The following is a 13924-nucleotide window of genomic DNA, read 5'->3' as shown; positions in this document are numbered from 1 at the left end:
ATTCATAAAAGATCTGGAGAAAGGGGTAAACAGTGAGGTGGTAAAGTTTGCAGATGATACCAAACTGTTTAGGATAGTCAAGACAGAAGCAGACTGTGAGGGACTCCAAGAAGATCTCACCAAACTGAGTGATTGGGCAACAAAATGGCAAATGAAATTTAATGTGGATAAGTGTAAAGTAATGCACATCGGGAAAAATAACCCCAACTATACATACAGTATGACAGGGCCTAATTTGGCTACGACAAATCAGGAAAGAGATCTTGGAGTTATCGTGGACAGTTCTCTGAAAACTTCCACGCAGTGTGCAGCGGCGGTCAAAAAGGCAAATAGGATGCTAGGAATTATTAGGAAAGGGATAGAAAATAAGACCCAGAATATTTTACTGCCCCTGTATAAAACTATGGTACGCCCACATCTGGAATACTGTGTACAGATGTGGTCTCCTCACCTCAAAAAAGATATTTTGGCCTTGGAAGGGTTCAGAAAAGGACAACTAAAATGATTAGAGGTTTGGAACGGGTCCCATATGAGGAGAGGTTAAAATGACTGGGACTTTTCAGTTTAGAGAAGACGAGACTGAGGGGGGATATGATAGAGGTCTATAAAATCATGAGTGGTGTGGAGAGGGCCAATAAAGAAAAGTTATTTATTAGTTCCCTAAATAGAAGAACTAGAGGATACCAAATGAAATTAATAGGTAGCAGGTTTAAAACTAATAAAAGAAAGTTCTTCTTTACACAGCGTGTAGTCAACCTGTGGAACTCCTTGCCAGAGGAGGCTGTGAAGGCTAGGACTATAACAGAGTTTAAAGAGAAGCTAGATAATTTCATGGAGGTTAGGTCCATAAAAGGCTATTAGCCAGGGGATAAAATGGTGTCCTTGGCCTCTGTTTGTCAGAGGCTGGAGAGAGATGGCAGAAGACAAATCGCTTGATCGTGTCTTCGGTCCACCCCCTCTGGGGCACCTGGTGCTGGCCACTGTCGGCAGACAGGATACTGGGCTAGAAGGACCTTTGGTCTGACCCAGTATGGCCGTTCTTATGTTCTTATGTAACTAGGGGGAGAGGAAGGGGGGACTTGTGGGAAGGCAAAGGGGAGGGGAAAGGGGGGGCTTGTGGGAAGGGGAAGGGGGGCTTTTGGGGAGGGGTGGGAGAGGAAGAGGAAGGGGCTTGTGGGAGGGGAAGGGGGGCTTGTGGGAAGGGGAACAGGTGGAGAGGACTTGGGGCTTGTGGGGAGGGGAAGGGGAAGGTGGGCTTGTGGGGAGGGGGAGATACAAATGCCAGGGGGCCAAGTGCAGACAATGAGGAAAAGGGCAGGAGGGGAGGTGTCAGTGGGAGGGGGGACAGGGTGATGCTGGGAGAGGAGAGGGTAAGGGCATTGGGGACTAAAGGGAGGAGGGGGAGGTGCTGGGAGAAGGCTTGAAAGAAGGGGTGGGCATGAGAAAGGTGGGGATGGAGCAAGGCATGTGTGAGGGCACAGAGGCAGGAGAGGAACAGGGGCAGAGTGGTGAGGGGGTGGGCATCAGGGAAAAAGAGGGCAGTAAGAGAAGGGGGAGGCACCAGGAGGGTGAAGGGTTAAGGGAAGATGTAGGTGCCAGGGGATTCTGGAGTGAAGCAGAAGGGCAGACACCTGCAGGGGAGGGACCAGCACCAGAGGAAAGAGGCAGGGCAGGTGTGTAGAGGGAGATGTTAGAAGAGGGATGAGGAGGGGTAGCTCACATGATCAGATTGGGGCTACTGGAGGAGTGGGCACAGGGGGGAGAGAAGGGCTGGTGGAGGGGGGCAGGTCGCAGGAGGACTGAGGACAGTGAGAAGGGCAGGAGTCAGGACAGCAGAGGAGGGTGAGGAGTTGGGCGGCCGCAGGCACCAAGGGAGCTGATGGAGCAAGGGGAGGAGACATGGCAGCAGAGAAAAAAGGTAAAGATTTATAAAATATTTATTAATAACTTGGGTGCCACAGTGGCACATCCAAACAAGCCACATGAACTCAGTATAGGTGCACAACACAAAATCCATTCTGCTCGCGGGAGGAAACTCTTAGGCTATGTCTACACTGGCAGCTTCTTGCTCAAGAACATCTTGCGCAAGGGTTCTTGTGCAAGAAGTCTTGTGCAAGAACACGTCCACACTGCCATGTGCGAGCTGTGCTTTTGCGCAAGAGCATCCATGGCAGTGTGGACGCTCTCTTGAGCAAGAAAGCTCCAATGGCCATTTTAGCCATAGGGATTTCTTGCGGAAGAAATCCCTGCCGAGCAGCCACACTGCCCTCTTGCACAAGAGAGCTTACACCTGTTAGGAAAGAGCATAGCTCTTGTGCAAGATACCCTCTCTCATTACGCCATACTGTAAATTTCCTTGCGCAAGAGCAGGCGGGCAGTGTGGCTGCTCTGTGGGTTCTTTCGCAAGAACGCCTATACTTGCGCAAGAAGCCGCGAGTGTAGACATAACCTTAAAGGGAACACTTACCCCAGCCTCTCTGCTCCCGAATTAATGTCACACACATTGGGTTAATGCAATTGCAGGATAGTTGCATGAGGGGTGTTTGGTGGGGGCCAAACTAATCCCTGTTGGTAGGAAGATGGTGAGAAAAGTCCTTCGAGAGGGGTGACATGATACCTTTTACTTCTGGTCATGTGTCCATCTTGCCCCGAATGTGTTGCCTCCAGAGGCCTGGTTAATGGGTTCAGGGCGTGTGGCTAATGGGGGTCAGGGCGTGGTTAATGGGGGTCAGAGGGTGTGGCTAATGGGGCAACACCAAAAATTATACAAATCTGCTGCCCCCGGAGGAGGAGTGCATCGGCTGCCTGCGCCACAGGAGGTGTGAGTTTAGTGGAGGGTTTTCCTGTGCCGCGCGTGTGTGTGTGTGTGTGCGCATGCGTGTGTGTGCGCGCGCTCAATTTAAAAAATTCCTGGCCCCCCCATTGAAACTTGTGTGTGTGGTTTGGGTTTTTTGTTTGTTTGTTTTTTTGGTTTTGTTTTTTTTCCCTCTCAACCAAAACTGCTGCGGGGCCCCGTCGAAATGGTTTGAACTGGGCCCCGCACTTCCTAAAGCCGGCCCTGTTTGCAGTGTAGATACAGCCCAAATAGACAGCAGGAATTTTTCTGTCAAAGTAGGAACACCAAGTCCACAAAGGACAGCCAGCTATACTGACAGAACCCCTTTTATATAAAAAAAGCTGCAAATGCACTGGGAATTTTGCTGGCACATTTAGAGGGTGTAGCTATGCTAGTATAACTTTTGAGTGTAGATAAGGCCTGAGTAAGGCAGAATTTAGCGCTCATTAAATTTAGAGATTTGGTAAATCAAAGGGCAACTGGGTAACACAGAACTGACGTGTGGATTGAAGTTCCTCTAAGTTTCTCTCTTGCACAGCTTTATCTTGAGCACTGAGAGGAAGCTCTAGCAATCACATGGAGAAGTGAGAAGTATATGATACCAGGGCCACTTTATTTATTATAATTTCATAGCTATATAACCAGAATTGGGATCTTATTGTGGTAAGAGCTGGGCAAATATTGGCACGGATCCTGAAATGAGATTTGTGCAAGCAAGAGCTTTTTGCCAATGTCATCACCCTCACCTAATTTTCTATCATCTGATAAAGAACATGAATATTAAAGGCCAAGAATCAGATACTCATTTTTAATCCTAACGGAGAAGGGGAGTAATTTGAGATAATTAAGGTGCTGGAGTACTGAGAAAATGTTCCACTGATCATCTACAAACCTATCTATGAAGCTCCAAGAACAAGTGTTGTGGAATATAACCCAATTTTGGATAAGAGAGAGATGCGGATAACTGAAGATGAAATAATGAAGAGGCTAGCGTAGTTGAACAAGTATGATAAAAACAGTGAAATATTACAATACTTTATATTAACACAGTCTTTCATGTGATGATCACAAAAAGCAATCTTACAATTTACGAAGCATGTCAACATCTCTGAGAGTTAGGAACATATCACATTGCACAGATGGGGAATGAGGCACAAGGCAGTTAAGTGATCTGCCCAAGGTCATGCTGTATGTCGCTGGTTAAATCATAAATGGCCTTCTGTCAACCTAAAACTTCTTAGCTTCTTGTTCACAGAGGAACAAAATGTCTGCACCCTGTATACATCATACCCCGTATACCAAAAAACTGCATAAATGATCTGGGCAGAAAAAATAAATATTAACCATTTTATGTTTGAAGTGATACGAGGCAGCCTTGACTAGTACTGGGCCCTATTATGTGAGCACCATCCATGCATATAGTAAGACACTGCCCTGAGCTTGTTACAATCTATACAGACAAGACAGACAAAGGATGATAGTGAGGAAGCTGTATTGGCAACATCTGATAGATGGGGAACTGAGGCACACAGAGATTAAGTGACTTGTTTACGGTCATACAGATAGTCTGGGACAGTGCAAGGAATTGAATGCAGGTTTCTTGAGTCACAATCCACTGCCTGTACCACAAAAATCAACCTTTCATTTCTCAAACACCATCATAGCTCATGATAACATTAAAATGACCAAGTGGAAATTACTATCCATCTAGCTAGCTAGCTATATATATTCTAACTTACAGAAGGATACTGTTTAATGGGCCTAATTATTTATGGTTTATACTTCATCGCTAACTTGTAAACTACTCTGTAGCAGACATAATATCATACTGGTCCGTATAGGATAGCAAACCGCCTCTTAGATTAGAAGAAAAAATGCCCATTGTACAATAGGCATCAATTATTAGTGCTTTCTATATTATATTATATTACATGTACCTCCTCTTGAGGTGTTTAAGCAGGTTTTAATGCCCCCTTCCCCCCACCCGGGTCCTCTGTTTTACTATATATATATATATATATATATATATATATTCATTGTGTTTTAAAAATTTTGTAAGCCACTTCAAATATTTTAAATAGAGAGGCAGGGTAAAAATATTTTAAATAAATAAATAAATAAATAAATTATCTTCTCATAAGACAGATAAATGGCTACTTACTGTTTTTGCTGGAGTACTACTAGTTGGTAAGGTTGTTTCTATGAAGTATTTCCTCAGAAGATGCTTGCTAGAATCAGGACTGTCCATCAGAATGTAAGAACAAAAGCAAGCCCCGTTCTGAAGTAAAAACACAGCTATATCTTCATTCCCTTTCAAGAAAAGAAAGACTGTTTGTTCTCTTGTTTTCAAATGGACAAAGCCACAAGGGCTGTTCATTATAAATGCTATGGAACTAACCCTTTTTTAAAAAAAATCAGTTGGATGTGCAAAATAGGAACTAAACTAAATAAGCCCAGTTCCTCTAGCTATGTTTCTTGCTACAGTCGACTTCAAAACACTGAACACAGTTAAGTGTATTTGTTTGGCTGCTGCTTCATGTTTAGCATCTTGTAAATCTGTAGGTACTGCAGTGTTTAATATACATGATAATCATACCAAATCAGATCTAGATTTTAAAGAATTTATCTGACTAATATATTTGTTTGTTTGCTTTTAAAAGAAATGCTAAATAGAAAATTTAAACAGAGAATTTATTATAAGAATTATCATCTGGAGTTCTCCCACGGCTTGTGTTTACTCCATTTTGCAGGTCTTAAGCCTGACAAAAGGCTCCAGACCAAATTGACAATGGTGTCAATCCAGAAAAATTCGACAGAAGTCAATCCACACTGACACCAGCGCAAAAGAGAAGAGAATGTGGCCCGTACTTTAGAACATATTATCATTGAAAAACGGGACTCTGCGAGGGAATGTACAGTTACGTACCTGCCTTTATAGCCGCATATAGTGGCAATCTCATAAGAATTGGAAATTCATTCTTCCTTACTGCGCAACTCTCAGGGTCAGCATTGTAGGTGAGGATTAAGAATTTAACTATGGCCAAATGTCCCTGTTGGCAGGAGATGGCCAGCATCCAGTTCAGGAGTCGCTGGAAGTTACTAGGACCTATCAGAATGAGAAGACATTGGAATTCTTAGTTACTTTTGACAGCAAATAGTTGATTATTAACAATTTAAAGGCAGGATGGACTAGGGGTGTAAAAGTGTAAGCATCAGTTTATTGGTTAACATTACAGTTATGCCCCGGCTGCGAGCTCAGCTCCTGGGGAACTGACTATCACTCGATGCTGCAGGATCTGCGGTATAGAAAAGGAGGCTTTGCTGCAGGCTCCAAAGCACAAGTAACCATGTAACTGTTAGGATTTTTACTGGTTACACGGTTACTTTTAAAAATGATTTATTACATCCTTAGGATGTACAGGAGGAGGTCACAGATGGCCAGGCCGTCAGCTATGCTGTTACAGCCTCCCTTACAGGAATTCTAACCTGACTAGATACACTCTCTTCTCTTAACTGAGAAGGATGCTAAGCACTCTCCATTCTGTTCCCCATTTCCCAGCAAGCCAATGGACAGTTCTCATGACATTCATCCAGCACTGCTGAGCCCCAGAACAGCCTCACACAGCAGACCAGCCATGGGAATAAGTGGCTCCAGAGCAGGCACCCAGGGACACTCCACACCCGTAGCAGCACTTTGGTCCACACCAGCTCTTCATAGGCCAGTGCAGAAGAGGGGTTAGAGGCAGGTTGCAGGCTGCCATTAGGTGGATCAAAGGTCCATTAATCCCAGAAGGTTGAGTCCAGGGGGTGCAGAGCTAACCCAATGTCAGTGGATGAGGACAGTTTTTGTTCCCCAACACAGCTTTAAGGGGAGACATGCCTGACTTTGTCTTATATCATGTAAATGGCCTCCTGTCCTGATCTCGCAGCTTACACCCCTGGCATTCCTCATAAACCTTCCCACGCACAGACTAACAGTCAGTTTCCATTTATGTTACCAAGTAACTTCCTACATAAAAAGTTCACAGTAGGCGTGAGCTGGAGCCCGCAAGGTCTACAACCCTGAATTTAACATGCAACAATTTCTCAGTGGAAATTACCTCACCTTCTTCACTCTTAGCAACTCCATAACACTAATGACTCTCCTATCCCGAAAGCCAGGCACCAGTTCAATAATAAGCTAAGGACTTGAACATCTTAACTGGACCCATTCCTTCGTAACAAAAAGCACTGCAGCAATCTGCCAGAGCACAACTCCTGGCATGGGATATTTGGTCATTTATTATCATGCCTTAGTCTGGATCCAAGCATGATATTCTCATGGTAATTAGCGGGGAATCCTACATAAAAACTTACTGATGGCTAAAGTGCTTGCAACTCAGGCCTTAACTACACTGGCACGTTTTGTCCCCGAAAACTGCCTTTTGTCAACAAAACAGAGAGAGCATACACAAAAAATGCAACTTTTGTCATGAAAAACACGCGGTTTTGGCAACAAAAAACATACAGCCCTCTGAGAGACTTTTGTCCTTTCCTCTCCCTTTATTGTCGGTCAACCCTGGAGCTCACTGGCCAGGCTTGGGCGGGGCGGGGGGTTGAGACCTTATTCATTAGGCAACTGGAGAACCCATCCCACTTCTCTCCCTTCAGTGGTTGCTTTATCCTCCCTCCCTTCACCTAAGGATGTAAAGGAGTAGTTGACTAGCAGGAGCTTATTGGGTAGCACTATCAACTACTCACTCATTCCCCTCCCCCTGCATTTTTAAAAGGGAAGTCCACAGGAGAGGACACTGGCTGAATCCCTGTTCCCAGGTCTCAGCACAAACACCTCCCCACTGCTTTGCATTTTTAAAGGGAAGGCAGTGTGAGTGCTGAGACCCAAGAATAGGGATTCAGCCAGTGCCCTCTCCTGCTGGCTTCCCTTTAAAAATGCAAAGCAGCAATGGGAGGTTATGCTGATACCCAGTGCAAGTCAGAAGTGAGTGCTGACACTGCCCTTTCTTATCGACTAATCGAGTAGTCGATGGACATTAGCCAATTAACTGCCACTTCACATCCCTGCCTTCACCCAACCCAATACACCGGAATCCCCTGCCCTGAGCCACTCAATATACCCCAACTCAGACTCCTACACCCCCACATCCCCAGCCCCCTGCCATAAGATTGACACAAGACAGCCTGAATGCAAGCATAAAGCTGGATTTGACCAGTTATGATGTAAACTTCAAAGAAATGTGGGAAAAGATGCAGCAGCAGAAGTCCCATTAAATAAAGTCTGTGAGTACAATGTTGCTTTTATGCTATTACTAATCATCATATCAATTATCAATTATATTAAGTTGTATGCCCTGCAAATGGGCATTCCGATACGGCTCTTTGTTGACCACTTGTTCTGAATTTTGATGTAGTTTGGTGCTTTGGTTGGAAAAGGTGGCCGACCTCTGCTCTAGCCTGTGTCATTTTCTGTGCCAGTGACCCAGCACAATAATGCAACGTTGGCATTACAAACCGGGCAGGAAGGCATTTAAACTCAACCCCCAAACTGTTTTTAATAGAGATGGAAACATTTCTATCACTATTTCACTTTCTAAATATATTTTTAAAAATTAAAAGCTCATCTATCTGTCTTAACAGGTCCATCCTGCCTCCACTGAAGTCAATGGCAAAAATCCTATTAGCCCCCCAGATGTTTAAAAAGGGCCACCCAGCTGCCTAGGGCAGGGGGATTCAAACTTTGGGTTGTGGCTTGCAAGGGTAAGCTAGTAGGTGCCCACTAGACACTTTGTTTACCTGAGCATCCACAGGTCCGGCCAATGGTAGCACACAGGGGTTTGCAATTCCAGGAACTGCAGGAAGTGGTAGCCCAGCCTGCACTACTTTCCACAGCTCCCAATGGCCAGGAACAATGTACCACGGCCACGGGAATGGATGCCTGTGGATGCTCAGATAAAAGAAGTGTCTTGCAGTCAGCTAGCCGCTAACTCTTACAAGCCGCAATCCAAAGTCTGAAAACCCTGGCCTAGAGTATTGCAATTGCATCCACGTAGTGCTGCCCTAGAACATGTAGGTGCTGGGACTAAGGACCTGTGGCACCCTCTGGCTTGAAGTGGTTTCCATGATAAACAGGAGTTTAAAACTTGGTTCAGTAGCTCTTTGCACCCCCATTATCAAAAGTATTCTAGAACCCTTGACAGAACACTGCATCTGCTCTTACTGCGATTTGGAGCTTTAGCTTTTTCCATCAGTAGTAACTTTACATCATTTAAATGAATGAATGAATGAATCAATCAATCAATCAATCCAAATAAGTAATGGCCCTTCCGAAAGAAATGTGGAAAAACCCAAGAATAAAAGAGAAGAAAAGGTGCTGCTGTCTATGAGCTCAAAACAATGTTCATGCAACAGGCACTGACTCATAGCCCAGCTGAAATTATCACTACAGTGGTGCCAGAATACTTTTTAAAGTGCAATGTTGCTTCCTAATAATACTCTCTGTTCTCTGCAGGGTCTGAGACATAACTCAGCCATGATGATTGATGGAATTTAATTGCCAAAAAAGGCCTCTTATTTCCAGTCAGCAAACATGGAATATTTTTTCCCAGAAGTTGTCTTGAGGCACATAGATATCAGATCCTGCCAGCCACTTTCTCGGGGGAGGAAGAAAAAAAGTAGTGTTGATCTGAATCTACAATGCAACTGTGCAATCCCAAGAAGCTGGTGCAAAAGTGTGCAAGTGTGTGTGTGGACGGATTGAGAAATACAGTGAATAAGCTGGTCAGCAACAGATAAACAGATGAACAACTCGCTAGGGATGTAAGTGGAGTGACTACTTGACTACTCACTTCCCCCTTGGTGCCTCTGTATCAGAGATAGCAAGAGGGGAGAAGCAGGAGCTGGAGCTGGGGGGAGCTGGCTTAAAAGCCCAGGAGTTACCGCCACTGCAGCTCTGCATTTTAAATGTAGTAAGAGCTGAACTGCTCTTACTACATTTAAAATGCAGAGCTGCAGTGGTCCTGGAACCAGCATGAGCTGGGACTGCTCAGTCCCAGCTTGCGCCAGCTCCAGGAGCTATCCCATCTGCAGTTTAAATGTAACAGGAGCTGGGCGCTCAGGTAGTCTGGCTCCTACTACATTTAAACTGCAGCGCTTCAGGGGAGTAGCTCCTGGACCTAGGACAAGCCGAGACAGAGCGCCTCCCCTTATCGACTAATTGTGTAGTCGATACAACTTGTATCGACCACACAATTAGCCAATTATCCGCTTCTTAAAATCCTTACAACTTACCAAGCAAAGAATCCAATAATTCCTTCACAATGTCCTCATGTCCAAAATATGCCGCCACCACAGCTGGATTATCATCACTGGGTTCCGTTGGTAATCCCACCAACGCTTCCTTGAGTAAATACCGTACTGCATGGAGATCTCCATATGCTGAAGCAATACTCAAAAGCTGGCACTAGTGGGAAAAACACAGCATAATAGGTCAAGGTAAGCGCTCCCTTTCCAATCTCTTTTGTAGGACTATGAAGTAGATAGATTGTAATGACTGGGGCTTTCTAGCTACATATTTAAATGACCCTCATCACTATGGCATCTGAACTCTATTCCTAAACATTAATGAATTTATCATCACAACTCCAATGGAAATTATCGCCCCCATTTTACAGATAGGAAATTGAGACAGAAAGAGATTAAGAGTTAGAGGAAGCACTTAGTAAAATCTAGCCCTGAATACAGACCTCCATTCATTGCTGACTGTAATATTCAGCACTTTAAAGTTACTGTATTACACATGGTCTGGCTTTTGGGCAAACCAGTCTCTCAGCTGACAGAATGTCTTTCTGTAAATGCCTTTCTAAATTACCTCACTGTCTCCATCTGTTTTCTATATTATAACAGCCTACTACACTGAATAGATAAGATTTTACTTTTTTTTGTGTGTGTAACCGCAGAATGCAGGTTTTAATTATATAATAAAACAACTCTATCTTCCAAAGATAATCAAGGCCTGTGATGTAGACTCTAGAAGAGGCTCAGGGCAGCCAGACACATTGTACATTTTCTTTGAATTGCCTCGTATGAAACCTCAACCTTGACCTGGAGGAAACCCCCCTCTCAGAACATCTAACTGCATGATTAGCTCCTTTCAAGCAGATCTACACAATAGTTCCAAACTATACCATGACTAGTATCTGTTCTGTTGTTGGCTTTATGCAATGTCCCTAGGGACATCATTTCAGGGGACCGAACCTCAGAACAACTGATCTAAATGCATGAGCCTCTAGTATCAGAGCTAAAAGGGCCAGCAGCCATAAGCAGGGGAGGCAAGGTAAAAGTCACACTATTCTTGGCATGAATGAGCCCAATAGCTTTGTCCACATGGCAGCAATAGCCCCTTTTATCATCTCCAGTGACAACCGAACAGAAATGGAACAAAAACAAAATGTAAAGCACAAGCCTCTCTCTGACTAATACAGATTACTAAACCATTTACCCTATAATATATTTTGCCATGAGTGGCCTCTTTTTCTGGAATTATGGCACAATGCGGAACCCTCTTTCCTCCCCATTTTTACAAAGTCATTTTTCTAAACAAAATCATTCACTTTAAACAGTGAGTAAACAGTGAATGGTTAATTGACAGGGTCTGAAATGAGAGCACAAGACTTATTTTGCCCTTCTTTACAACCAAGCAAGATTATCTTGAAATAGCATCTAGAAGTGAAGAGCTAAATCTTGCAATGCTTACTCAAGCCTCACCCAAACAAAACAGCAATATAGTCCAGTGGACGGCGGAGAGAACTATGGAGTCAGGAAACCTGGGGTGAAATCCTAACCCTATCAAAGTCAATGGGAGTTTGGTCACTGACTTCACTGGAACCAAGATTTCAGTCCCCGGTTTCTACTCCTGGCTCACCACTGACCTACTATGTGAGCTAGGATAGCCACTTCACCTACCTATGCCTGTTTCTCTCCAAACCATTGACTCTCATGTCTATTTAGAAAGTTTAAAGCAGGATGGCCTCTTACATTATGTCTCTGTGGTGCCCAGCACAATGCGGCTACAATCTTTTGTGTGGTAATATTGTAAGTTAAAAATGAATGGGCTTTTGCAGGAGAAACAACTGCAGATTCAAGCCTAGAGTTGGTAGATTTTCTTTTCCAATGAGATCAGATGACAGATAACACATACTCTACCTTTTCCACTTGCAATATGTTCTCCACACACGAGAATTTAATCAGCTCTTGGGCCTTACTGGTGTCTCCACTTTTGTAAGCGGCCTGAATGTTTTTTATCACAGGGGAGTGACCAATGGAGACATCGCCAGATGTGGATTGTTTGCCACCCATGTCCACAGTTCCTGGGTTTAAAAAAAGGAAAGAAAGGAAGGAAGAAGCATTTGCTTATTACTCAGGCACCGCTGCAATGTCAAATCACACAGAGAAGAACAAACAGCAACATATTTGTTATGGATTATTTTCTGTATACAGTAAAAAGCGACAAATAAAGAACATCCTTAAAACCGGTTGTGAGACAACTTTCCAAAGTGGACATGAAACTGAAAAGGGCAAGGACTTCCTTAATCTCTGCTAGAGGGACTTTCCAGTCGGAGGTGTATCAAAGCAGACACGCACTGATTCTACTGGAGTCTGTTGGCAGAACAATACCAGCTGAGCAAGTATTTAGGTGAGGATGCCACATGGAGTAGTTCTGAGGAACTGAGTGGTCCCTACAGGCAGCAAGACAGTTCTGAATTATTCTGTACACCTACTTCTTACATCATACTCAAGTCTCCCACTGTCAGCAGAGTCACACTAAATAACAAGCCATTGTCATTCTGTGGCACCTCCCATCAAAGGGACACACATCCTCTTAGTACACATGAATTAAGCCTCACAACACCTGTGTGATGGTGTGTATATGTACAAATCCCCCAGTTGGGGAGTAAAAGGGATTAACTCTTCCCTTTAAAGGCTGCATGAGCTGTTAGGACTGACAGAGAGAAGCCTATATTAAGAGACAGCCAGAAAGCTGGTGTTAATGGGGCAATTTGCTTTTCAACTCATAAAAACCCAAATCTACTATATATTTGAGTGTTTGTCTATCTGTCTGTCTGTTCAAGAATGCCTCCTAAATGGTAAGAGCTAGGACCAGCAAATTTGATACACAGCTTCCTCTTTCCATAACTTAAAACCAACATAAGGTTTTGGTTGAGCAAGGAAAACAGGAAGTGTCTGGAATGGGATTGCTTCTCAGAAAACCATACAGAAAAGAGACAGAATCACCAGGCATATGAAAGGGTTTTCTAAGGGTGCACCCCCCACACACCTCCCGAGCCTGCTCCAGCCCCAACCCTCCTACCTTCCAGGCTGAAGCTTCCCTCTCCTCTCCCCCTCATCCGCCCCCCGACAAGATTCATAGGGAGGACATTGCTGGTGGTTCCTCTTTGTCAAGGAGCAAGGGAATGTGCACAGTTTGCTTCATTCCTCACTCTGGCTGGGGTGTGCCGGGGCAGACGAACCTGGAACTGCCCCAAACAGGGGACATGCACCCCTCCCCCAGTGGTGCCCACTGGAGCTGCAGCGGCCATGGAAAGACACTTCTCACCAGGCCAAGCTGCTGTGGTGAGAGAGCGATGGGGTAGTCCTCTCCCCGGGGCAGCCTGCATCCTGAACCCCTGTCTTGGGACATGTGTTTGCTTACTATCTATTACAATGTGGCTCTGCCTTTAGTTGCAGCCTGTAAATGTTGTAACACCAACACCCAACAGCAGCAGCTGACTCCATTAAAAATGAAATTATAAGAAGCCTGATAGAATAAGACATAATTATATGAAAAGAAAATCGGGAATGTTTCTCACCTGTGAAGAGAGATCTGTTTATACTTAAGCAAGTTTTTCCTACTAAAGCATCATTATAATACCCTTTAAATCTGTCTCAAAGAACCCTACAAAGCCACCAGCAGATCAGTTGTGTGTAGGGGGAGACCAGAGGTCCTAATTTGATAGGGACGGTCCCAATATAGAGTGCTTCATCTTATACAGACAATTACTCCCTGTCCCACCCTGTCCCAATTTTTCACATTTG

At 44.3% G+C, this 13924-nt stretch overlaps 1 protein-coding gene across 4 annotated transcripts in view; it reads right to left on the bottom strand.

Moving 5' to 3' along the window:
• Positions 1 to 13924, bottom strand: part of LRRK1 (leucine rich repeat kinase 1) — a 140204-nt gene that overhangs the window by 94783 nt on the left and 31497 nt on the right. For all 4 annotated transcript variants that reach the window (XM_075896928.2, XM_075896927.2, XM_006129198.5 and 1 more), the window contains 4 exons: positions 12035 to 12198; positions 10121 to 10292; positions 5763 to 5942; positions 4998 to 5146 (listed from right to left, as the gene is read on the bottom strand). In XM_075896928.2, coding sequence (XP_075753043.1) covers positions 4998 to 5146; positions 5763 to 5942; positions 10121 to 10292; positions 12035 to 12198 — 665 coding nt within the window. The remainder of the gene's footprint in view (positions 1 to 4997; positions 5147 to 5762; positions 5943 to 10120; positions 10293 to 12034; positions 12199 to 13924) is intronic.

This window comes from Pelodiscus sinensis, chromosome 14, assembly GCF_052426305.1.
Source record: "Pelodiscus sinensis isolate ZL-2025 chromosome 14, ASM5242630v1, whole genome shotgun sequence".
Classification (NCBI taxonomy): domain Eukaryota; kingdom Metazoa; phylum Chordata; order Testudines; family Trionychidae; genus Pelodiscus; species Pelodiscus sinensis.
Note: the sequence above shows the minus strand (reverse complement) of the source record. Positions and strands in the feature narration are given on the sequence as shown.